This window comes from Gekko japonicus, unplaced genomic scaffold (genome assembly GCF_001447785.1).
Source record: "Gekko japonicus isolate JY-2015 unplaced genomic scaffold, Gekko_japonicus_V1.1 scaffold1046, whole genome shotgun sequence".
Classification (NCBI taxonomy): Eukaryota; Metazoa; Chordata; class Lepidosauria; order Squamata; family Gekkonidae; genus Gekko; species Gekko japonicus.
The window spans coordinates 491,407-516,804 of NW_015168678.1; the positions used below are offsets into that span (position 1 = coordinate 491,407).

At 45.4% G+C, this 25,398-nt stretch overlaps 1 protein-coding gene across 1 annotated transcript in view; it reads right to left on the minus strand.

Annotated features, from left to right (window-relative positions):
• SLCO2A1 (solute carrier organic anion transporter family member 2A1) overlaps positions 1–19,674 on the minus strand; it is a 79,997-nt gene extending 60,323 nt beyond the window's left edge. The window contains exon 1 of the mRNA XM_015415383.1: positions 19,511–19,674. Within this exon, the coding sequence (XP_015270869.1) occupies positions 19,511–19,606 (96 nt within the window). The 5' untranslated portion in view covers positions 19,607–19,674. The remainder of the gene's footprint in view (positions 1–19,510) is intronic.
• Between the last annotated feature and the right edge of the window lie 5,724 nt (positions 19,675–25,398).

Genomic DNA, 25,398 nt, shown 5'->3' on the forward strand with positions numbered 1-25,398 from the left:
CAATGTTCCCTCTAAGCTGTGGAGTCTTGTGAGCAAAATTTCTACCTTGTGAGCCACTGGCATTAAAGCTGTAAGCAAGTGATTTGGCTACTGCATCAGTTAGTTTGCCTTTGGAGCCCTTCTTCCTGAGTGAAGAGAAAAATATGTGAGCCAGAGGCTTAAAAGCTGTGAGCTAGCTCACACTAACTCAGCTTAGAGGGAACACTCCTGGTAACTGGAATGTGAATAGCTACATATTTTGTACTTCATCTATTACCAAACAGCTTTCCTTTTTGGCACTCTGGTACTAGGTCTTCACTGATGTGCTTGTTGTTGCTTTTCTCTCCAGAAACCAGTTACTGAAAATAGATAAAATTGTGTTGAAGACTAATATAGTGTAGTGACTAAAAGACTGAGCTATGAATCATGGTATCTCTGCAGTTAGAATTATGCCTCTGCCAGGAGCTTGCTATGTGGCCTTAGGCACCTGCTTGGGATTGCTGATGGTTTTATGCAGCTGATTCTTTAATACTTCATGGTAGTAGGCAATAGCCTCTTCAATCAGTTGAGTGATATACTGTTTAAAATGGCTTTGAGTGTCTTTTTCTGTGAATCAGTCCATATGCACTGTATATCCTGATATTTTTTTTTAAAAATTGTGGGATTCCAGATACCTGGCATTCCTGTGTATTTATGAAATTTGTTTTCAGTTTCACTTTTGGCAGGTTTCACAATTTCCTCAGGATATTGCTCATATTGTTCTGGCAAGCTGTTCTTGAAAAAGAGCAGTTTCTGTCAGAGCTCTCTCAGCCCCACCTACCTCACAGGGTGTCTGTTGTGGTTAGACTAACCTTTAAGACTAAGATTAACTGAGTGGTGGGTGTGGCCTTATGACACACTTCCGGTGATGGCAGGGGTTGTGGCCTTATGACACACTTCCAGTGATGTCAGGGGGTGTGGCCTTATGACACACTTCCGGTGATGTCAGGGGTGTGGCATATGCTAATGAGTTATGCTAATGAGTCCCCCTAGCTCTTTTTCTACGAAAAAACCCCTGCATGTTCTCCCCATTTTAGCTTCATAACAACCCTGCCAGGTAAATTAGGTAGAGAGAGTAAATGACCCAAGGTCACCCTGAGTGTCACCCAGAGTGGAAACGTATACCTGGATTCCCTGGGTGTTAGTCAGATGCCCTAACCACTCGCCTAGTTTACAGCTATTTCAAAGCCATACAGCCACCACAGACCTGACTAGTCCTGAAAAATACTGTAGTTGTCTCAGCTGTCCCTTTAATTAGGTTACATGTGGATTACAAAGGTGATCTCCATAACTGCTTTACAGCTGTAGTGGCCAAAAGAAGGAGGGATGATTGGAAGACATGATGGGTGCGTATAACAGACATTTATAAAATTAAGCCATGTGTAGTGGATAAAGAGGGCTTTTTCCTCCTGCTCTCATAAAAATGTGAAATGCCATACATTTTCTTTAGGGTGTCCCAATGAAATTTATGAGTGAAAGATTCAGGACAAACAAGAGAAGGTACTTCTTCACACATTGTATAACTAAGTTACAGACCTCAGCCTTCAGACCAATTAACAAAGTATCTGGTCTGTTGGCAGCTACTGACCATGACAGCTCACTGGAATCTCCAGGTTCAGTGTGCTACTGTACCGAGTATCAGCCACTGGGAAGCAATTCTGAAGACCAGCCTTCATTTTCTACGTGCAGACTTTCCAAAAGCATCTGGCTGGCCTTTGAGCAAAAAAGGATGGTGAGTTAGATGGACCACTGGTCTTATCGAGCATGGCTGTTCATATAAGGGTGCAGCTCCCCCATCCCAGAATGAACACCAGCAAGGGGAAGATCAGCTTGGCCTTAACCACAGGCCAGAGAATCAGTACTTGCTGGGAAACCCTTTCCTCTTTCCTTCAAGAAAGAACACAACCACAACAACCAGTTGCCCTATGGAAGCAAATGCAAGGGGGTAGACAATCTGGCGCCAGGCACTGGCTAATAACCTCCAGCATGAACATGCTTAACAACTGCAAGCTGTTGTCAGAATGGCTGCCATTGGACCACAGCTGTTTTGGTCATGTTCACAGAATTCCATTTCATTGTGGTTTCCCCTTCTTCTGCTATAAAATCTTACATATCATGTAAGCTGCTCAGAGCCTTGCAATACATAAAAAAGTGGAAGGAATGAATAAGGGTTGGATATATTTTTGTTGTGAAAAAGACAAACAGAACAGAGAAACAAGGATGAAAGCTGTCTATTAACTAGGCTAAGGAAAGGAAGTGTTCCACATCCTGAGACACAGCAGGCTGTTCTCTATTTGATCTATATTTAGCTGGCTCCCACTTTTCCTTGAACCTGTTTAAACTGCCCCCCCCCACACAACAATCATGAAATCAGCAAAAACAGGCCACTCTCACACAAGGTAGGGCTCTCTCTCTGCTTGATGGACTCCCCAGGTATGCAGAAATATATGACATTGCAAATTAACCTGAAGGAAAAGAAAAACTTTTAAACATCACCTGGTGAACAATGAAAATGCTCCAGGCATTGAATGCTGAGAGCAGCGAAGCATAAATAAAAAGGAGGGGAGAGGAAAAATTAGCTGCTCAAGTTTGTATATTTGTGTGTGTGTGTGTGTGTAAGTAACAGGCAAATGGGCATTTAATGTACTTTTTCAGGGAAGCAAAGGTCTGCTGTCTGTCATCCACACAACTGGACAGCAAGAATCAGAAAGCAGTCTCAGGGATAATACTGCAAAGCCTGTAGGAAAAAGACAACATCAGGAAGCACACTAAAGGAAATCAAAAAGGGAATTCCAATTGACTTGTTTCTCTTCATCAACAAGTCAAAGACTGCAGGTAGAGTTGCAGTCTGGAAGCAGAACACCTCAGCCATTACACTGCTTGTGCAAGTGGATGACTCGCACCAAGTGAGCAAAGCAAAGAGGGTGCAACATTAACACATGAGCCAACCCAGGGGAAAAAACAAATGAAGACCTCTCAAAGAAAGGCTTGCTATAAAACCAGTCAGGTGCACAGGTATTTCTCTTCAACCTTCTTCATTGTAAGTTAAGCGACTTTCATACAGCAGGGAGTCAGACCACCCAAGCCAGATCACATTTCTCAACCTCAGGCAAACCTTAGCAATATTTAGGGACGCTATGAAAAAGACACAAAACCAAGGCATGCATCCACACGCACCTATCACCAGGCACATGCCTCTAAGCTTTCTTCAATCACCTTTTCAATCACTCTAATGTTTACCTTTAAGAATGGATGAATGATCATGGCTGCAGGCTGTTTATACAAGCTGCTTCCCTGTCTACCAAGCCAAGCCTTACTTTTAAAGTTAGATAGATTACATAGGCATCTTTCTCTTCACACCCAGATGCTACATAGTCTTGTAGCAACAACAGATTTCCATCTTACACAGGCAGGGGTAGTCTTAGCCTATGGGCACTGGGGCAGCTGGCTCGGGCCCCGTGCTGGGAGACTCCCTTGCTGGAGGACCTACCAGGGGAGAGGCGATCCTTGATTTGGTCCTAAGTAACACTCAAGACCTGGTGAGAGATGTAAAAGTGACTGCACCGCTTGGGAACAGTGATCATAATGTTGTTGAGTTCAACATCTGTATAAATAGGGAATTGGCCAAAAAGACTCACACAACCACTTTTAACTTTAAAAGGGGTAACTTCTCTGATATGAGGGGACATGTGGGGAGGAAACTGAAAGGAAAAATAGAAAGGGTCAAAACCATTGGGGAAGCTTGGAAACTATTTAAAACTATGATCCTAGAAGCGCAAATATATATATATATATATATATTCCGCAGGTTAGGAAAGGCACAAGTAGATATAGGAAAAAGCCTGCATGGTTAACAAAGTAATGGAAGCTGTAAAAGCTAAAAAGGATTCCTTTAAGCAGTGGAAAGCTAGTCACAGTGAGGCTGATAAAACGGAACACAGGCTATGGCAAATAAAATGCAAGTCTGAGGTCAGGCAGGCAAAAAGGGAATATGAGGAGCATATAGCAAAAAACGTAAAAACCAACAATAAAACTTTCTTCAAATACATTAGAAACAGGAAACCAGCCAGGGAGGCAGTGGGGCCCTTGGACGACCAAGGGGTAAAAGGAGTATTGAAGGATGATAGGGAAATGGCTGAGAAGCTAAATGCATTTTTTGCCTCCGTCTTCACTGTGGAAGATGAGAAGTGCTTGCCCACTCCAGAACCACTGATTTCAGGAGGGGTGTTGAAAGACCTGAGTCAGATTGAGGTGACGAGAGAGGAGGTCCTAAAACTGATAGACAACTTAAAAACTGATAAATCACCAGGCCCAGATGGCATACATCCGAGAGTTCTGAAAGAACTCAAATGTGAACTTGTAGATCTCCTGACAAAGATATGTAATCTTTCCTTAAAATCTGCCTCCATTCCTGAGGATTGGAAGGTAGCTAATGTCACTCCCATCTTTAAAAAGGGTTCCAGAGGAGATCCGGGAAATTACAGGCCAGTCAGTCTGACGTCGATACCGGGTAAATTGGTGGAAACCATTATTAAGGAAAGAATTAGTAGGCACATAGATGAACAAAACCTATTGAGGCAGACTCAGCACGGTTTCTGTAAGGGAAGATCTTGTCTCACTAACCTGTTAGTGTTCTTTGAGGGGGTGAACAAACATGTGGACAAGGGGGATCCAATAGATATTATTTACCTTGACTTCCAGAAAGCTTTTGATAAAGTTCCTCATCAAAGGCTCCTAAGTAAGCTCAAAAATCATGGGATAGAAGGACAAGTCCTTTTATGGATCAAAAACTGGCTAGTTCATAGAAAACAGAGAGTGAGTGTAGGTGGGCAATTTTCTCAGTGGAGGGTGGTAAGCAGTGGGGTACCGCAGGGATCAGTACTTGGTCCACTGCTTTTTAACTTGTTCATTAATGATTTGGAGATGGGAGTAAGCAGTGAAGTGGCTAAATTTGCGGATGATACGAAGTTGTTCAGGGTGGTGAAAACCAGTGAGGATTGTGAGGCACTCCAAGGGGATCTGTCAAGGATGGGCGAGTGGGCGTCAACATGGCAAATGGGGTTCAATGTGGCCAAGTGCAAGGTGATGCACATTGGAGCCAAAAATCCTAAATATAAATACACGTTGATGGGGTCTGAACTGGCAGAGACTGATCAAGAGAGAGATCTTGGAGTTGTAGTAGATAACTCACTGAAAATGTCGAGACAGTGTGTGACTGCAATAAAGAAGGCCAATGCTATGCTGGGGATTATTAGGAAGGGTATTGAAAACAGATCAGCCAATATCATAATGCCCCTATATAAATCAATGGTGCGACCTCATTTGGAATACTGTGTGCAGTTCTGGTCACCACACCTTAAAAAGGATATTATAGCTTTGGAAAAAGTGCAGAAAAGGGCAACTCGAATGATAAAAGGGTTGGAACACTTTCCCTATGAGGAAAGGTTAAAGTGCTTAGGGCTCTTTAGCTTGGAGAAATGATGACTGAGGGGTGACATGATTGAGGTTTATAAGATTATGCATGGGATAGAGCAGGTAGAGAAAGAGGTACTTTTCTCCCTTTCTCACAATACAAGAACTCGTGGGTACTCAATGAAATTGCTGAGTGGTCAGGTTAGAATGGATAAAAAGAAGTACTTCTTCACCCAAAGAGTGATTAACACATGGAATTCACTGCCACAGGAAGTGGTGGCGGCTACAAGCATGGACGGCTTCAAAAGGGAATTAGATAAGCATATGGAGCAGAGGTCCATCAGTGGCTATTAGCCACAAGGTATAGATATGATGCTCTGTCTTCTTGGTGCTTGGGGGGTCAACAGTGGGAGGGCTTCTAATGTCCTGGCCCCACTGGTGGACCTCCTGATGGCACCTGGTATTTTTGGCCACTGTGTGACAGAGTGTTGGACTGGATGGGCCTTTGGCCTGATCCAACGTTGGCGTCTCTTATGTTCTTATGAGGAGGAAAAAGAAGAAAAACAGTAGGATCCTGCTGCCACCACTCATATGTGGCCTATTAGAGGCTTGGGCTGCCCAGCCTTGGCAACAGCCACTTGGGTCCATGCCATCTGGAACTTGGGCAGCAAGCTCTCTTGTGCCTGTTCTATCTGGGGCTCAGGTAAACCTGTTGGGCAACAGCTCCCATCTGCCATGCACAGGGCAAAGGCCACTCCTTGCTTGGCCCCAGTGGGGTGATGGCAGTAGTTATGGGGTCCCATCCTGAACTTTTACCCAGGGCCCCAAAGAAAGTGGGCTTCTCAAAGATTTACTTCCTCATGCAATATATGCTGACTCGATGCCATGTATACTTACAATTAGTATCTGACATTGTATCTGACATTGCCTGAACTCTTTCATCATGTATACCCTCCTTTTTCTCACAGCTTATATTAGATAACACAGTCAGTCAACAACTTTGTTTACCCTTAAACAATTACTAAAACAACACTCAAACATCTGTTATGAAATGCAGCCTATGTTGTAACACTTTAGAAGTATTGTTCCGAAGCACAGCAGAAGATATAAGGTACAATGGCTGTAGGGTTGCCAAGTGTATCTTCGCCGGGAGCGGGGGGGCTCCTGGCCGGCGTCTTGTGTGTGCCCGCTCCGCACACACGTCACCTGAAAGTGACGGTAGGACGCCAGGCATGCTGGGGCCGGGGCCACGGCCATACAAGGGAAAACCATAGAGTTTTCCCTTGTATGGCCGTGGCCCCGCCCCCAGCGTGCCCGGCGTGCCCACGTCACTTCCTGGTGACGCGCACGCAGGGGTGGGGTTCCCCCCGGGGCCCGATTCGGAAATTGGGCCTCCAAAGCGGGGGTTTACCTGCCACCCGCCCCCACTTGGCAGCCCTAAATGGCTGGAATGTCAGCCACCAAGGCCAAACTCAAGCATACAGCAACCACCAAATGTATTATCACTAAAGATTAGGCCAATCACACACACACGGGCTAACCTACCTCACAGGGAGAGAAGACAATGGGAAGACAATGGGCACTGCTTTGGGTCCTCATGGGAGAAAAGCAGGTCATAAATTAATCAATAATCTTAAAAGTATTAAGTAGAAAGAAAGAGAATTATCGGCATGCTGTGGGGCAGACAGAGGTAGCTCAGGGCAACAAAAGATTTTTCAGGCAAGGAGCCTTCAAGACATTTAACAGAAAGTACCTTAATCAGCATTTTCCCCACAAGAAATAAGCTTTTAAGCATCATGTATCATGATCAATTGCTTTTTTAATACACAGGTCTTTAGTGGAGAATAATAAGTAGAGTTGGCAGCCACCAGGTGCAACCTGGAAATCTCCTAGAATTACAACTGATCTCCAGGCAACAGAGATCAGTTCTCTTGGGGGAAATGGCTGCTTCAGGGGGTGACCTCTATAGCATTATACCCCACTGAGGCCCCTGCCCAAACCCCACCCCTTAGGCCTCACTCCCAAATCTCCAAGAATTTCCCAACCTGGACTTGGCAACCCTATAGGAGTAAACTTCCCCAATATAAAATAGACCTTTGAGAAAGATAACTGGCTACAGAAACATTTTTGCAGAGCAGAACCTGGTCCCTGCACCACATATGAGAATGTTTCCAGTCTTCTAACATTTATTGACTAGCAGGTATAAGAAGATTTCTGAGAGTTGACTGGTTCTCATTTATTTTGATACCAGCCTGATACACATGCTCACTACAGTATTTAAGTTCCATAAATCTATTTATAATACTGATGATGTGAAGTTTGAAATGTAACATTTGTTGTAGGAATTCTCATGGAGAAGATTGTAGTGTAAAAAATAAAGTGAGACGTATGTTCTTTAGAGTTGCCAAGTCGCGGCGGGGGATCATAGGTCTTCACAGAATCCTTGCCGCGGGGACAGCGAGACGCATTGCACCCACCGTCGCCAGGATCTGACGCTACGCGTCGCTCTGGCAACGGGGCTCCAAACAGAGCGACACATAGCGTCATGTCCTCGTGATGGCGGTGCAACATGTCTCGCCGTCCCCGCAGCAAGGATTCTGCAAAGACATGCAGATCCCCCGCTGCGATTTGGCGAGATTTGGTAGGCCTAATGTTCTGGGTCCCCCCCCCCCCACTGAAGGACCTCTCTGTAGACCACATTGGTGGTTCTGCCCTCAGGTGCTAGGATTATCAGGCTGCTTGGTGAGCTCACTCTGGAGCAGGCCACATAGAACTGTCCATGTGAGAAGCAGTCATCTGCAATGCTCCCTCTAAGAAAATCCAGTTGCAAACCATTGCTAAAGTGCCTTGAAAGTGCATTGGGAGTGCATTGTACAATACGTATGGAAGCAGTCTGTGTTGAAGAAACATGACATAAAACTTTCAGTTGTCAGCGAAGAGTAAGGATGAAGGGTTGTGTGTGCACAAGACCATTACAAGAGAATTAAAGACATAATTTCTGGGGTGATTTGCTTCCCCAGGATGGTCCCCCTCCAGTTTTGTTATCATTAGATAAATTGTATAGACTTCAGGATTGATCACAGTTAGGCCTGGAGTTCTAGATTTGAAATTATACAAACTAGACCCAGTGCTGTCACACAACCCCCCCAAAATATGCTATACCATTAGCAGGCTTTGGAGGGTGGGGGTGCCAACAGAAACTTCCACCTTACCTGTCATTCTTATTCAAGGATGGTGCCAGGATGCTTCTGTGTGGCCTAGGGTTGCCAGGTCCCTAACTTTTGGCAGTGGGGGGGCTCCAGTCCTCTCTCTGGGGTCTCCTTGCACACACGCTTTGTGTGTGCATCACAATGATATCACCCAGAGGTGATGTCATCGCACTAGGCACGTCACTGGGGGGACGCTCCAGCATTTGCCCCTAAACTCTATGGTCACTATAGAGTTCTTGGCTGAATGCTAGAGCATCCCTCCCGTGATGTGTCCAGTGTAATTACATCACCTCTGGGTGATATCATTGTGCCAGGCATGTCTGGCACTGTGGAGTTCTTCGGGGGGGGGGCAGGGGTCTCCCTGTCGACAGCTAGCCAGCAGGCGGTTCAGAGAGCTCGAAATTGTGGGAGCCCCCACCCACATCAGGGGGATGGCAACTGTTGAATACGAGACTCAACGCAGCTTGTGAACCGTGAATCAGCTTTTATTAATGAAGTCAGAAGAAATCAGAACGAGACAAAAACATAGAGCAACAGGCTCTCTTTTAAACAGTCCGGGCTTAGGTAGCCACGCCCACATGTCAGCTAACAACCAATCACTATTTACAGATAAGGTCCAATCAGAGTGCTTCCCTCCAGAGTGTTGCGCAGCTCTGATTGGTGGACTTACAATCCTGTCCAGAACTCAAGCTTACAATAGAACTTAATACGTAACAGCAACCCTAGTCTGGACAGAGTTTCTGGTGTTATGGCCACCTACCTCTCATCACTGTGCCATCAGGAAGAGACCAGGGAGGGCTGAGAGGGACCTGAGCAGCCCTGATTGCCAAACTGCCTAGCTCCAGACAATATGCCAGTGACCTAAACTCTGTTGCTAGCTTGTGCATTTTTAAAAATCTGCCAGGCATCATTATTTAAAGTCCAATATGCACAATGTATATTACATTATGCTTATGAAGTCCTTGTTATGCCTGTTACATTTCTTCAGATCCCCCCCTTTGCTATGTGCAACTTTGAAACTTTTTAACTGCTCACATCGCTGAAGACAAGATGCTCTTCCTTGTGAATACAGAAAAATAAATTAAAACAGAGAATGCCTCATCCACAAAGATATGGCTGATGCGGGCCTATCCAGACTAAGATCCCAACACCCAGCAATAAGATCAGTACACATCCTGCAATCACAACATTTCAGTCTAGGGAATGAATGGTCTCAAACATGGATGCAATCAGCTCCACCCAATATCCATAACCTGATAAACACCAACAAGAGGTCCACAGGATTTGACTTGCCATGTAAAGTATGGAAGACAGCTAGTAGAATACTGTAAAACAGAGCAGTTCCACCAGGCCTTTGGCTGAGGCAGTGGACGTTCAACCATCTCAGCCTCCCCTGCCCACAGGAATTTATTATTTGACTAACATCCTGCAGGAGGCACTATGGATCGCCCTGGAGTTATTGTTTTGGCTTAGTTGCCATCTTGTTCTGATTGTTTTAAATTTGGTTTTAATTATGTTTATTCCTACTTCATTGTATATTTTATGTATTGTGAGCTGCCCTGAGCTCACTTGTGGGATAGGGTGGGATATTCTTATAATTAAATAAATACAAACAGGCTTTGACAGATGTGCAGACCTGTTCTTTAAATGGGATAAAACACCATGACAAAAATATGATTGTGATACAGCCCGCAAACTATTTCCCATCTGTCACCGGAATGTGAGCGTCATGCTTTCCAGAGTGATGTGACAGAGCTCTTTGAACTCTCCCCAGCTGCAACTGAGTGGACTGAAAATTTAGACTATTTAGGGGGATTGCCCAATTGGTCTGCCTACCCATTGTATCAGCGTGGTTATGTATTTTATATTATTACATACTTCCTGTGTGTAACTCTATTGTTGTTCAGTCGCACAATCGAGTCCGACTCTTCGCGACCCCATGGACCAGATCACGCCAGGCCTTCCCGTCTTCCACCATCCTCTGATGTTTGCTCAATTTCATGTTCATTGCATCTATGACACTGTCTAACCATCTCACCATCTAACCATCTCATCTTTTGCCATCCCCGCCTTCTTTGACCTTCAATCTTTTCCAGCATCAGGGTCTTCTCCAGTGAGTGCTCCCTTCTCATTTGGTGGCCAAAGTATTTGAGCTTCAGTTTCATTATCTGGCCTTCCAGGGAACAGTCAGAGTTGATTTATTTTAGGATTGACTGATTTGATCTCCTTGCAGTCCAGTTTTTTTTTATGTTGAGCTTCAAGCCCACTTTTGCGCTCTCCTCTTTTACCATGAGCAAGAGGCTCTTTAGGTCCTCTTCACTTTCTGCCATTAAAGTGGTATCGTCTGCATATCTGAGGTTGTTGATCTTTTCCCCAGCAATCTTAATTCCCGCTTGTGATTCATCCAGGCCAGCATTTCGCATGATATACTCTGCATATATATTAAATAACCAAGGTGACAATATACATCCTTGTCGTACTCCTTTTCCTATGCTAAACCAATCAGTTGTTCCATATCCGGTTCTAACTGTCGCTTCTTGACCCTTATACAGGTTTCTCAAGAGACATGACTAACATGCTGATATCCAATTTAAATTTGTCACCCCCAATCCAGTCATTAGAGAGATAATTTCTATAGCCAAAGTATCAAACACCCAACCTTGTGGATTTGGGGCTTCTTCCCCCTGCAATGGCCAAGAACTGCCTTAGTTATCCAATAATCCACTGGTCTCTGCATTCATTTCGCTGGCAAGAAAAAGTTCAGAGAAAGCACGTGCAGAGCTTCCTGAATCCTGTTGCCACTATTTTAATTTGTTTGCTTCCCAGCATGCGTATGTATGTTTTTACGCTAGGGCTTGACCTTTGTACTTTCTTTGTGCGCTTTCTCATTTTGCAGATAAGTACCAGAGTGAAATACTGCCTTCCTCTGGGGCTTCGGATCCCTTTTGCTTTTCTTGACCTACACTCTCTTCTCACCCCAGCACCTGAGGCCAGGCCCTTGTTCTGAAAATCAGCAACACTCCCATCCCTCATGCTAATCTTATCTACAGTGACCACTCCTTGCTGACACTCAGGCACCCAGCTACCCCTCCCTCTATAAAATGGGCTGGCCTACTCTTTGATCCCCAAAATGGTTTGGCTAGCAGCCGCTAATGCTCCCCATGGCACTTTCTGCCTTTTGATTATCAAATTGTCCATATAAAAACTCTACTTGGCATGTCCTTGGAGAAATGAACCACCCAAAACAAAAATCTATAAAAGTGAAGGACACCTTGTGATACACATGCACATTAAAGAGTTTCAGAAGTTCAGTATCAACCACATACTCCGAGGTAACAGATAACAAGGTAACTTCATTTCCTGCATTCCTGACCTTTCTCTTCTCAACTGTCTTGCTCATTCTCTGAACCCAGACACTCAGCGAGGAAATTCTCAAAATCACATCTCTCTCATTTGCAAGGACCTCTTTTCCCCTGGTCTACCCCTATCCTCAGTGCTGCCAAGATAAATGTAAGCTACATCCTGATTCAATCACAAGTTATTACACCCTGTTTTCCCACCAACATTTCCGCAGCAGCCATTTAGAAAAGCAGCCAGCAACACCGCCCTACAACATCCTTTGAACCATCAAGAATTTGTTCTAAGCAAAGGCAGGTATTTTCAGAACTTGAAGGAATTGGATTCATGGGCCTCACTAAAATGTGCTCAGTCTGAAGAATTACAGCAGAAGCAGCTTCCCTATAGGCAAGCTGAGAGTCACCACTGGTTAAGAATGCTGAGCTGGGCCCAGGCAGACCTGGGCTCAAATCCCCATTCACCATGAAATGCACTGGGTGAATTACTGGTAAGCCAGTAAGTCTTACTCAGCCTAACCTAACTCAATAGGTTGCTGCTGTGAAGATAAAATGGAGGAGATGAGCAACCCACATTTGCCACCCCTAAGTTCCTGGAGAAAGGGTGGAGTAAAAAGGATTGCTAGAATAAGCAGGCATGTGTCCCTTGGCAAACCATCCTTCCTTACACTTGATTGCATTGAAACCATATAAATCTTTGGATCCCTCTTATCAGTGGTTCCAGTTCTTTTGTTAAGTGACCATCATCATAGGAGGCAATGCATAATCTTCACTATCTCTTTATTTGCCCCCTTTGCCCACAACCATTCCCTCCCACTTAGGCTACCTCAAGCCTCCTCCCCTCTGTTTCTGCCCAGAACTATATAACCTGCAGTGTCACTCATGACCTTTATCTGAGCTTCCCTTATCTAAGTATCAGCAGAACTGCAGAATCGGGCTGCCTCTTAAGAATATAAGAACTGCCTGGCTGGATCAGGCCAAGGTTCACATGGTCTAGTATTCTGTTTCCAATGGCAGTGGGACAGATTTCCATCTCACATAAAGGCTATGGCTATCCCCAGTTGCTTGTTCCCAGGATTTGCTTCTTAGCGGTGTATAATGCCTCTGAATGTGGAAGTAACAGCTACTGGTGAATACGGGAACAAGAACAAGATCATATGGAGAAAACATAGCTGAAAATAACTGTGCAAACCTGCCTTCTTTAAATGGGCTTTACTGCTGCTTGGGATCTGAATGGTGAAAAAAACAGGGTCACAGAAAGGATTTTACTCCAAAGACTGAATGGTTAGTGACTCTTGCTCAGTGGTGGAGGGCCATACACCTCAGCATGTGGCTTAATTCTCTTGATGGAGTTATCTCTGCAGGAAACTTACTGTAGTGCAACTGCTTTCCTATTTGTGACACAGGGCAGCCTTTATTGCATTTGCTGGTCTGAGATCGGGAGGAGAGCAGGCCAGTCATGTCTTCCAGTCTGTACTAATAGCCTGAGGAGTCTCCGTTTGTTAAAGGGAAAGGCTTCTCCACCCACTACCCTCCTTCCATGCTCTTTTTTCATTGTGGTATCAGAACTCTGAATGAGCTGCAAGTCTGACCTTCCTACCTCCTCCAGATTCCAGTGCCTGAAAAATTGCAAATGATAATGTCAGGCACAGGATGATGCCACTGCATGCATTCTGCCTTTCTTGACTTCCTGTTTTGCATGCTTCAAATATTTTGTTCCCCCTGTTCTCAAAGCTTTGGCATACTCTGAACACCCTTTGCTTGTGCATAGAACCATTTCATCTAACTTAGTTTTTCATTATATTTACATCATTGCCTCTCCTTAAAGGAACTCAGGGAAGTGCAGGTTTCCCACCTTGTTATTCCCAAAACAACCCAATCAGATAGGCTAGATGGGGAGGGGAGACAGATTGGTTTACGGGTCACCCAATGAGCTTACTGGCACAAGCAGAACTCAATTCTGCATGGTTCAAGAATAATATCTGATCCACTACACCACACTGGCTCATGACAGCAGCCTCCCTTGGAAGCTTTTTAAAAATAGCAAACACCCTGCAGCTAGCATTGTGTGTGTGTTTGTGTGCTTGCCTAGAAGTCATGGTTGACCTCTGGCGACCCCTACTGGGGGCTTTAACATTTTTTAGAGCAGTGGCATGATTTAGCTTGCCTCTGCATCCCGCCTCTGGTATACCTTGGAGGTCGCCTTTCCAAGTACTTGCCAGAGTCAGCCCTGCTTAGTTTCCGAGATCTGATGAGATCAGGCTTGCCTGGGCTACCCAAGTCAGTACCAGCTAGCAGATAATTTGATAGTACAGAAGCCAGTAACAGGAAAATGTTGGCTCTCCTTTTTCTTTAAGCAAATTTCTGATCCTTATGGACCAGACTTCAAAGTGCCAGAGCAACATTGAAAAAGAATCTCAGTAGTTTAGAATCATGGACAGTCTGGGGGCAGAGGTTCTGTATTCGGCGTAAATTCAGTGAGCTATGTAGCTTCTTGCCCCTTTTTTTCCAGTGAATCTTTGCATACAGATAAGCTGATCGGCCAAGACTAGTAGAAGCATAAACCAATGCACAGCCAGTGGCTCTTACACTCAAAACAAGTGTGCATAGGATTGCAGTCTAAATTACACACAAAATGTATTCATAATTGCAGTTCTTCAGCACAGAATATTCACAGTCCTGTTTATAGGCTGCTGCTTTTATGAATTCTTAATGAATTAGAATTGGGCTCGCTAGCAACACCCCCCATCCCTTTCAAAGAATTCCTGCTTATTTAAAAGGTCCAGTTCAAAATGGTCTTGCCTGGACCTTAGATGTTATTCCATTCAATACTGAAAAGTAACTGAGTTATACTTTTCCCTGGGCAATTCTGGCAGCTTAATTCAGAGGCTCTTTTCAAGTCACTGATTACTCATTTCGGGGGGGGGACTCAAAAGTTTCTCTTTTGTTGCCCCTCGTCCATAATTCCTAAAATAACATCCATGCTGGAGACCAAATATCTAAGCACAACGGAAGGAGATGCACTGGCTGCCCCTTCCTCCATCATGAGTGCGGCATCAGCAGCTGGGGCCACCTCAAACAGTCATGTTGAAGTGATTCAGCAATATGAACTCCCCCCTCACAGAAGATGAAACAGAAGCAGGAGGTGGGACAGAGTGCTCAGTGGCCCTTTGCTTTATTTGAAAATACTCTGTTTATTATTTCTGGAGAAACTTTTAAGAAAGGCACTCTGTAAACACAGCATCATAAAACAAATGGAAGTTCCATTATCTCGAGCTGACAGACCAGAGCTTGGAGTGCATTTCATGAAGGAATGCTTTGTCCTGGCACTACAGCAGTGTTTCATAGCTACCACAACGGTGCTTATGAGAGTTATGCTTTTTGTTTAGTTCCCAACACAGTCAACACATTCTGTACAGGTAGGCTCTTGGAAATGCTCCAGCTCTTGTAAGGCAGAAAAAAAACACCTGCTCAGAGGGACTCTTGCTGAATAACAGCGCCAGACATCATTCCACTGGGTGTAGTGGTTAGAACACTGGACTGAGAGACCCATTTGAATCCCTACTCTGCCTTGGAAGCTCACTCACTGAGCAACCTTTGGACACTCAGCTTTCACTCAACCTAATCTAACTCACAGGGCTGTGAGGATAAAGGGGATGAGAAGAGAATGATGCTGTAAGTCACTTTGAGTCCCCCTAATGGGAAGAAAAGCAGCCTATACATATTTAAATGAATAAGGAAACTAATTTTGCCATAACAGAGAGCCATTTCCTTTGACTTGATGGCAACTGATTTCAGAAGAGTCACCTGAATGGGTACAATCACAACAAGAATGAAGGCTATACCAAAATATAGTTCTAAACATCATAACCACTATATGTAATAGTCAAGTGGCTGGTTCCTGAATGCAAGTAAAACAAGCCCCTCCCCCAAGATAGCAGTCTCTGTCTAGGGGGGGGGATTCACCAGGTGTGCAGAAGAAAATGACTTCGTAGGTTAACCAAAAAAAGAGACCATCACACTCACCACATTTTTGCTGACATCCTTGGCCTTGACATTGTCCATAAAGCTTATACTCTTAAGACTTCTGAGGTAAATGTGTGGGTGTGGGTGTGTGTGAGCTCATCGGAAGGGCACAGGACATTGTCTGACTTTGAAAACAAGTGTCTATTTTCTGGATTCTTTTTTTTAAAAGATATATTTGTTTAAAATGTCATTGTTACCTGCTTTGAGTCTTTGTCCAGGAAGAAAACAAGATTATAAATATTTTAAATAAATAAAGCAAGAGACAAACCTTTATCACTCGCAACATCGGGAAGAGTCAGGAGCTACAGTCTGCATTGATACCTAGGCTTGGACCAAAATATCAGACACTACCTGACCATGGTTGCTGGGGGCTATTTCCCTCACAGAACCTTTAAAAACAGCAGTTAGAGCAAAAGAACCAGGGACAGGACAGCTCACGGAACCTTTAAAAACAGCAGTTAGAGCAAAAGAACCAGGGAAAGGACTGCCCCTGTGTCTTCAGCAGTCACCACTGCTGGTGTTAGGAGTCAGAACCCTTTATCCCTCTACCTGGGTGAAGAAAAGCCTCACTTCCTAGGGGTGGGAACATCTGTTACTATCTGGTCCTGCTTGATTCTTCAAGGGGTGAGGCCAATTGCCTCATTGAACCTTTAAAGAACAGCAACTGGAACAAGAACAGGACAGTTTACACCAGTGGCCTCAGAGTCTTTATATGAGTCGCCATTGCCTTTATATATATATATTCCAGATGAGTAGCCATGTTAGTCTTCAGCAGCACAATAGTGACACTTCAAAGACTAATACAATTTACTACCAGCATAAGGTAGATATTGAAAGTCAGAGTTCACCATCAGATGCACTGAAGTGTACATTCATTAGATGTGTTTCAAGGAGAGGCTAGTTTAGAACACAATCCAGAAAATAACTAATATGTTCACTCAGAGTGGGGACAGAGTGGGTGAAGTCAGCATCTATTGTACACAGACCTCCACCCATTATACAAGTTCATTAACAGTCAACAAGCATTGTTCTACACAATTTTATGATGCAGGTTAATAGCAGAGGATACTGTTAGCCCTTGTGTGGAATGCTGAGCTCCTCTTGTCTTGCTACTCTCTGCAAAGAGCCCACCTAGGTAACTGTCTACATACGAAGTTGTAGAATGCAAGGGAGAGAATGGGCCAAGGAGATGGATTTTGGCATGGAAAAATACAAGGAAAGAGCACTGATTCTTAAGAACTAGTCGCAGGGGTTGCTTTCCGACAGGTCCTACGTCAGCCAAAACATTTCCAACCTGCTAAGTGACCTCATGAAACTCCAGGTTCAAACACTTGCAAACCTTCCCCTGTGGTGCTACTATCAGACTGTAAACAGCATTCTTACATAATGCCGGCAGACAGCATAGCACCTTCACCTCTTTCCCTGCTCTGGCATGTACAAGTGAATCAAGCGCGGGGGGCACCTGTCCCTGCTGACCTTGCCATTCAAATAAGGGAAGGTGAGATCATGATTCTCTACCACCATCAGCCAAAGTTCTCATGACAAGCCTCAGAGTAATCTCCGATGGCAGGTTTCTTTATAACTGGTCCTCTCTTGTCATTTCAGGGGAGCTTACAGCAGCCTCATCAGTGTCCGCCTCCATCCCCAAAGAATATAAGCAATCACATCACTCCATTTGCACTCTAGATCATTTTAGTCATCCCAGCATATGTGTCTCCTCATTCATCTTACAAATATTTTGCCCTCTTTGGGACTTTTTGTGCACCTTTGAGATTCAGTGGTCTCTTGTTTCAGACAAACAAGAAACTTGCTTTTGATTAGAGTTTCCCTCTTGGTCAGCTGGTTACAAAGTGCCTGGTTACAGGTTTTTTTCTCCACAGCCCACCTTGTCACCATGACCCATATGGTCAAGATGGCCTTTTTAACCAGCCTTCCTCCATAAGGCGCCAAGCCTCTACCACCCACTTGGAGTGGGTCCCAAATATGTATGCTCTGGATAGCAGCCTGACACAGCACCAAAACTGCCCTCTAACTTAGGAAACTCATTAGTCTTTTCTTTCCCTCCACTTTCTTCTAATCTTTCTGAACTTCTTTGGTGGCCCATCAAAGGGCCACAAGAGATGCTCAGATGGTATGCTTGTTCTCCCAGCTGCTGAACAGCTGCCTTTCATTTCTTCCAGCGGGGGGGGGGGGGGGGCGAACCAGAATCTATTCTGCAAAGACTGCGTCTTTCAGTACTTCAACAGTCTTCTGCTGGCAAGAGTGTGCACTAGTGACTACTAGTTTCTTTGAATGCACAGAACACACACATACCCAAGAGGCAAAGCTGTAACCCCCAACCCTACAACAAGCCATCACCACCAGAAGGTGGGGAAGTGAGGCTTTTAAATGTCCCATTGGAGAATTAACAGCAATGCTACAAAAACACAGCCTCATATCCCCTAATGGCCGCAGTCAGATGGTATCACCTCCAGCAAAGCAACAATAACTTAGTGTAGTAACTGATTGATAGATGAATCACCATCCAGTTCAGTAGAGAGACTTAAGCAGATTCCCATTGACAAACAAAAAGTAGATCCAGTTGGTTAGCAGTGTTGGTCTGAAGCAGTACAACACATTTAGAGTCCAGTGGCACCTTTAAGACCTACAAAGTTTTATTCAAGGTATAAGCTTTCATGTGCATGCACTTTTTTATATAAAGTGTGCATGCACACGAAAGCTCATACCTTGAATAAACCTTTACAAAAAGTATTCTGACAGCGCAATCCTATGCACACTTACCTGGGAAGAAGCACCACACATTATGGGACTTACTTTTGAGTAGACACACATAGGGTTGCACTGAAACTATGAATCAGGCTGAAAGCACTCAGGTGTATGTAAACAAAGTCATGTGTTTTGCTAAAGAGAAGAATAACTTAGCAACCAACCCTATAAACGCAGGTTATTACTACAACCTAGCTAGAATTTATTTGACACGAGAACCTCTAACTTTCAGTAATGTTTTGCAACAAAAGTTATGTATGCACACAGTTACGTGCTTGCTGACTCAGAAGTATGCTTCAGTGAGTTCAATAGTACTTACTCTCAAGTAAGCATATACAGGACACAGTTCAGGGAACTATGCCATTATGGATTCAAAAGCCCCTAAGTTTAAGGGACTTAGATATAAATAGATATGGCCCCACTGGGATCAATAAGATTAAGGCTGCAATCCTGAAACACTATCCAAGACTAAGGCCTACAGAAAAATAAAGGACTTACTTCTGAGTAGGCCTGTTTAGAACTGCTCCCTAAATCTGCTCTAAAACTTCCAGCAGGAATTGACTGGCAATGCAGATGCAGCCCAGAATTTAAAACACTCCCAAGTCAGCTAGTTTAACTTTAAACTTTAGACTCTGGTGTATTAAAGCCTATTTCCTTATTTAAATACAAATGGTTGGCTGAAGCCCTTCTTTCTCCCACACTTCCCCAACTGTGGCGAGATTGTACCTTTATTTTGCAGTCGGCGTTCCCGAAGCAGGTGCTGAAACCTTGTCGGCTGCCGGCGATTCTCGGAGCCTTGCCATTGTCGGTCTGAACTCCCATTGTCGCCGGCTCACCGCTCTCAAGCAACTCCTCCGGGGTCCAAGCGCCTGTTAACCGTGAGCTTCCAGCTCCACGGACTGCCACAGTCAGGTGCCTGCCTTACTTTCTCTCACCTTCCCATCCGCTAGGATGGAAAGCCAGCCAAGCGACAGCGCCGGAGCCGGGCGTTTTTATAAGCCCGCTCCGCTCTCTGGAGCGATGATGAAACTTTCTTTCTCCTCCCCTCTTGCCTTTAGCGCGTAAAAGCCGGCGCTGGAGAACACGCCGATCGCACCTCAGCGCCCGCTAGCAAGCCTGACCCTTTGCCCCCTAATCTTTCGTCGCGAGCGAGAGGACTTTCAACCGCCTCTGACGACACCCCCGGGGGGAATCGGCCAGCAGGAACCGGAGCCCATGAGGGGGAACCGGTAAGCCTTTTCCAAATTACCCGGCCCAAAAGCCGTCAGGTCCCCTGGGGGACTTTGACGCCGCTCACCAGCAGGTGCGATGCAGCAGAGGAGGACAGGCCGTCGCATTCCGCAAGAGAGGAGCAACCTGCCTAGGCACACCTGGAGGGCCGGGGGCCTGGCTATAGTCGCTCTAATAACCCTCGAGCTATGAGCTGGGCGAGAGGGAGCCCACTTGTGGCCACCTAAACTGCCCTTGGAACCCCGTTCATGCACTGCACTGCACGCTGCCTTCACGTGCCTGTCCCTGCTGCCCTGTCTTGGGATTGGCCTTGCATTTACGGGCGCCAGGGTTTCTGACCTGGCTGCATAGGGTTATGCAAGGGAATCGATTGCAGTTGCCTTCGTCACACTGCAGCAGCGGCCAGGCCTTTAAGCTACAAAGTTCAGCTAGTGAGCCAGGCCCAGCTGGGAAGGCCTTCTCATGTGGGGTTGCCAGTCTCCAGGTGGTATAAATATATAATGGTAGCACACTGAAAGCAAGTTTGATACATGTCAATTTGTATTTTTTTACACTGTGCTACGGCCTTAGTGCTCCAGGTGGTGGCTGGGGATCTCCTGGAATTAAAATTGGCCTCTGGGCAATAGAGATCAGTTCCCCTGGAGAAAATGGCTGCTGTGGAAGGTGGACTCTGTAGCATTATACCCTACGGAGGTCTGACCCCTACCAAACCCTGTCCTCCCAGCCTCCAGTGCAAACCCCCCCCCCCCGAATCTACAAGGATTTCATAATCCAGAGTTGGCACTGGCAATCCTGCTACGCTGCTTTCTGCAGTTCCCCAACCCAGAATGGGGAAGGAGGTGTGTAATGTATCCAGTCCAGATCGCGTGGCCGGCTTGGGCTCCACGCAGTCAGGCACAAACGTCGAGCCTCGCTCCAAAAGACAATGGACTATGCGGATCCTAGCCTGCTCCAATCAGGGGGCTAAGTTCCCGGCCAAGAGCCTATGGGACTCTCGGCCACTGTGAATAACCTATTGGGAAGTGGGGGTGTGGTTTGGGTGGCGGTTTCTCGGGGAATATAAGCCGGCCTGCGAGCCGGCCAAAGTCATTTTGTTCCTGATCGAATAAAGTACACTTTGCTGAAATCACTCTCCGTCTGCATACTTTTCAAGGTGGCTTGTTGATGCCAGTGGCAGGACTGTCAAAACAGGCAAATGTAACCAGTGAAGTTTTTCTCACTGGAAATAGTTGCCAGGTGGCCTGTACAGTGGGACCGCTTTGGCCTCATTGCAGTGGCTTCAGAGGCTGCATGACAGGCAAGTGGGTATGTTGGTTGCTGGGCACTGAACAGCCAACTGTGGCAAGGCTGCTTGGTTAAATATTAACCACCATGATATGGCTGGAACATGGGCTCCCCAACTGGAGGTCTACACATCACAACAGAATGAAGTGGTACAATAGTACTATGGTTGCCAACCTCTGATAGCTAGAGATCTCCCGCTATTACAACTCATCTCTGGGTGAAAGATACTAATTCACATAGAGAAAATGGCTGCTTTGGAAGGTGGACTCTGTGGCATTGTAGCCCACTGAAGTTCCTAACCCCACCCTCCTCAGGCTTCACCCCTAAAATCTCCAGGTATTTCCCAACCTGGAGCTGGCAACCCTGACTAGTACTTCAGGTGAGGCAATATTCTACTACCCCCCCCCCCAAATCCTCCCGATTAGTAGAAAACTAGTATAGTAGGGAGATTGCTAGGCTACAACCACTACTACTTGTAGGCTAGTTTCTATTTGCAGGGAAGTAATTTAAAAACCACAAAACAAAGCATCCACCTAAAATCCATTATACCGTCTCATTCTGGCACGTGTGCTCATCTGGGCTAAGAAGCCTCTTCTGTATTGACTACCTGCAACTTGCAAGCGAGAACTGATTGAAGCTTTTAATATTCATCGACATGTGCACACAGGCCCATAGCCAGGATTTTTTTTAGTCAGGGGGCATTTAAATTTCTTAGGGGGCACTGGCTAATCGAATTAGAGGTAATTTAATTAAAGTTAAATAGACTTTTTGGGGGAAATAGGTGCTGTCTGGCTCTGCACTGCCACCATAGTGCCAGGCAGCTGCGCAGGAATACCCAGCTCCTTCCCTGCACTCACCACCGCTCAAGGGCCCTGGGCTGGATGGGGAGTTGTGGGGTCTTGCCAGTAAGTTGGGGGGCCTGGCCCTGAGATGCCCCACTGTAGCTACAGGCCTCTGTGCACATTTCCACCTAGTCAGCAAGTAGTCTAGAGTGATTTCTGAGATGGTAAACTACTACAAGCAAGAGCATAGCAGGCTTTGGCTGCTGGACATGGACTCTGGGTTAGCAGGGAGCTCATATAAATACTGCTTGTTCTGTTCTAATGATGCAGCCTGTGCACATTTTACAAGATATGGGCACACTATATAAATCTCTACCCCACTCTGTCCATGCATTTCTGAGCACTGTATGTTCTGTGCTGAGAGAAGTGCCCAGCCAAAATGGGAAAGGGAAGAAGATTTGAAAGATGGAGAGAGAGAGGTGGGGCTCCCTGGCAAATACTGAGTTAAACCCAGCCCTTCCAGGCCTAACACTGTCATCCAGAGCATGTTTGCTGTAAGGTGACTGAAGAACAATTGGCTGGGCTTTGGTCTGTTGAGTGTTTACAGAGAAAAGGTGAAAGAGAAACTTATAGAACAATTTGTCAACCTTTTTGGCCCAAATCCTCAGAGGCCATTTTTTGTTCAAATAATACATCCACTGTGTGTTGTTATATTTTCATTTCGTTTACAGACAGATGTCAGAAACAAATTCATAGTGACTTTATGCTGGATGCCTGGAATTCCACAGCAGATTCTGTGTCCAAGGTGTGAAATGCAGCCTTAGGTGAATGGCTTTAATCTCTTGGAGAGTCCTATAGCGTACTTTGGATATATCCTTCACAAGAGAGTTTCTTTCTCTGAATGTGGAGATGAAACATGATGAGGATAATGATGTTTCAGGCCTAGTTTTAAACTGAATGGCTACTTCACATATTTTAGAAAAAATACAAAATGGAGTCTGACTTAAGACATGTTAACAAGCGGTAAAATGAAGATATTATGGGTGACCTGACCTGCCATAACTGGTGTCAGAAGAAATGTCTTGGGGAGGGGAATCCCAGGGGGAGTGGAAGAGTAGGAGACTGGTTGTTAACTGTTTCCCTTCCCACTCAAGATCTTCCCCTGCCAGTGCCTTTTCACCTAAAGGTTTTTTTTTTCTGTAGTCAGTCTATGTCCTCTCCCCATAGAAAATGGTGTACAGGATTTTGAGCAGAAAATGGCCTGAGGGAAAGGGTTAAGCAGCTCACACCCTTACTTCAGTAAGGAAGTGAATGGCCCAGGCTAGCCTGATCTCATGAGATCTTGGAAGCTGAGCAGGGTTGACCCTGGTTAGGTTTTAGATGGGAGAGCACAGAAGTTGCTATGGAGAGGAAGGCAATGGCAAACTACCTCTGTTAGTCTCTTGCCTTGAAAAACCTCCAGGGTTGCCACAAACTGGCTGTGACTTGATGGCACTTTACACACACCCTTACTTCATTCCCAATCCCACAGTTGCTTTTCATTTAAAGATAACAGTTGGGAGATTAGATTCAGGTGGGGTAGCTGCGTTGGTCTGAAGAAGCAGAACAAAGTTTGAGTCCAGTGGAAACAGAGTTTTATTCAAGGTATAATAAGCTTCTGTGAGCAAGAAGTGAAACAGAAGGCATTCAACAACTTTCACCCCACAATCAACCTGACAATGAAACAATCTATGCAAGAAATAAATTTTCTGGACACTACTGTAAAAATACACATAGACCCCACCTTATACTGGAAACCTACTGACCGACACACATACGTACATGTCTCCAGCCACCATCCTAAATATACCAAATGATCCACTGTATACAGCCAGGCTCTATGCTACAGCCACATCTACTCCAATACTACTGACAGAGGTTCTCACTTGAGGGATCTACAACAAACCTTTTTGGAACTAAAGTACCCACCTGATGAAGCTAAGAAACAGATTAACAAAGCTAGATGGTACCCAGAGAAAACCTGTTGCAAGGCAGGCACACAAGAGACAATAACAGAACACCACTAGTGGTCACATATAGTTCACAACTCAAAACAGTTCAGTGCCTCATCGCTGATTTAACAACCTCTACTGGACAATGACAGTTCTCTTTCACAAGTACTGAGGGGCAAACCCAAACAGCACAGACAGCCTCCCAGTCTCAAACAACTTCTCACCCACAATAATACAATATCTAATTTGAGCATGGACACTGGTACCAGAACTTGCAACAAACCCAGATGCCAAATTTGCTGCCACATACACCCATACAAGTCAATCACTGGACCTAACAATATCAACTACACCATCTCAGGCTTATTCACTTGTTCCTCTTCTATCATTTAAATGCCAACAATGCCCTTCAGTTCTCTACATAGGACAAACAGGTCAAACCCTATGCCAAAGGAAAATGGACACAAATCTGACATCAAGAATCACAAAACTGAGAAACCTGTAGGAGAACATTTCCCAGGGCACTTAATGGAGGACCTCAGAGTAGCTGTTTTATTGCAAAGGAATTTCAGAAACAGACTGAAATGGGAGATTGCTGAATTAAAAGTTATTACAACACTCAGGACAATGGAATTCCCAGGGCTTAACAGAGATATCGGCTACATATGCTAGGTCACTCAGTTTTAACTTATACCCAGAAATTAAACTTTGTTGGTCTTAAGAGTGCCACTGGACTCAAACTTAGTTTTCACATCTGTTGTTAACTCCTTTATTATCTGTACTAGTAAGGAAAGCCCGTCGTGGCGGTAGACGACGGGCCCTAGATAGGAAGGAAGGGCGAGTGGAAGGGAGGAATGGAGAAGAGGAGGTAGAGAGAGAGAGACAGAGGTAGATAGGGGGGAAAGAGAGAAAAGGGGTGGAGACAGAGTGGGGTTAGTGGTAGTAATTTGGAAAGAAAGGAAGGGAGAAAGGAAGGAAGGAAGGAAGGAAGGAAGGAAGGAAGGAAGGAAGGAAGGAAGGAAGGAAGGAAGGAAGATGGGTAGAAAGACAGAGATTGAAAGAGAGTGAATGGGAGGAAGGATAGTTGTGAAGGAAGAAGGGCAGAGAAACAGAGGGGGGAAACAGAGTGGGTGAGAGAGAGAATGTTGGGAGGGGAGAGAGAGAAAAAGGATGGGGGGAGGGGACCCGGCCTGGACTGTGGACAGGGGCCGGGGGGAAGCGGTGGACGGAGGGTCCAGGCCTCGTCTGCCGGCCTGGACTGGGGCCAGGGGGGCTGGGGGGAGCCGGCGGACGGAGGCTCCAGACCTCGTCCGCCGGGCTGGGGGGG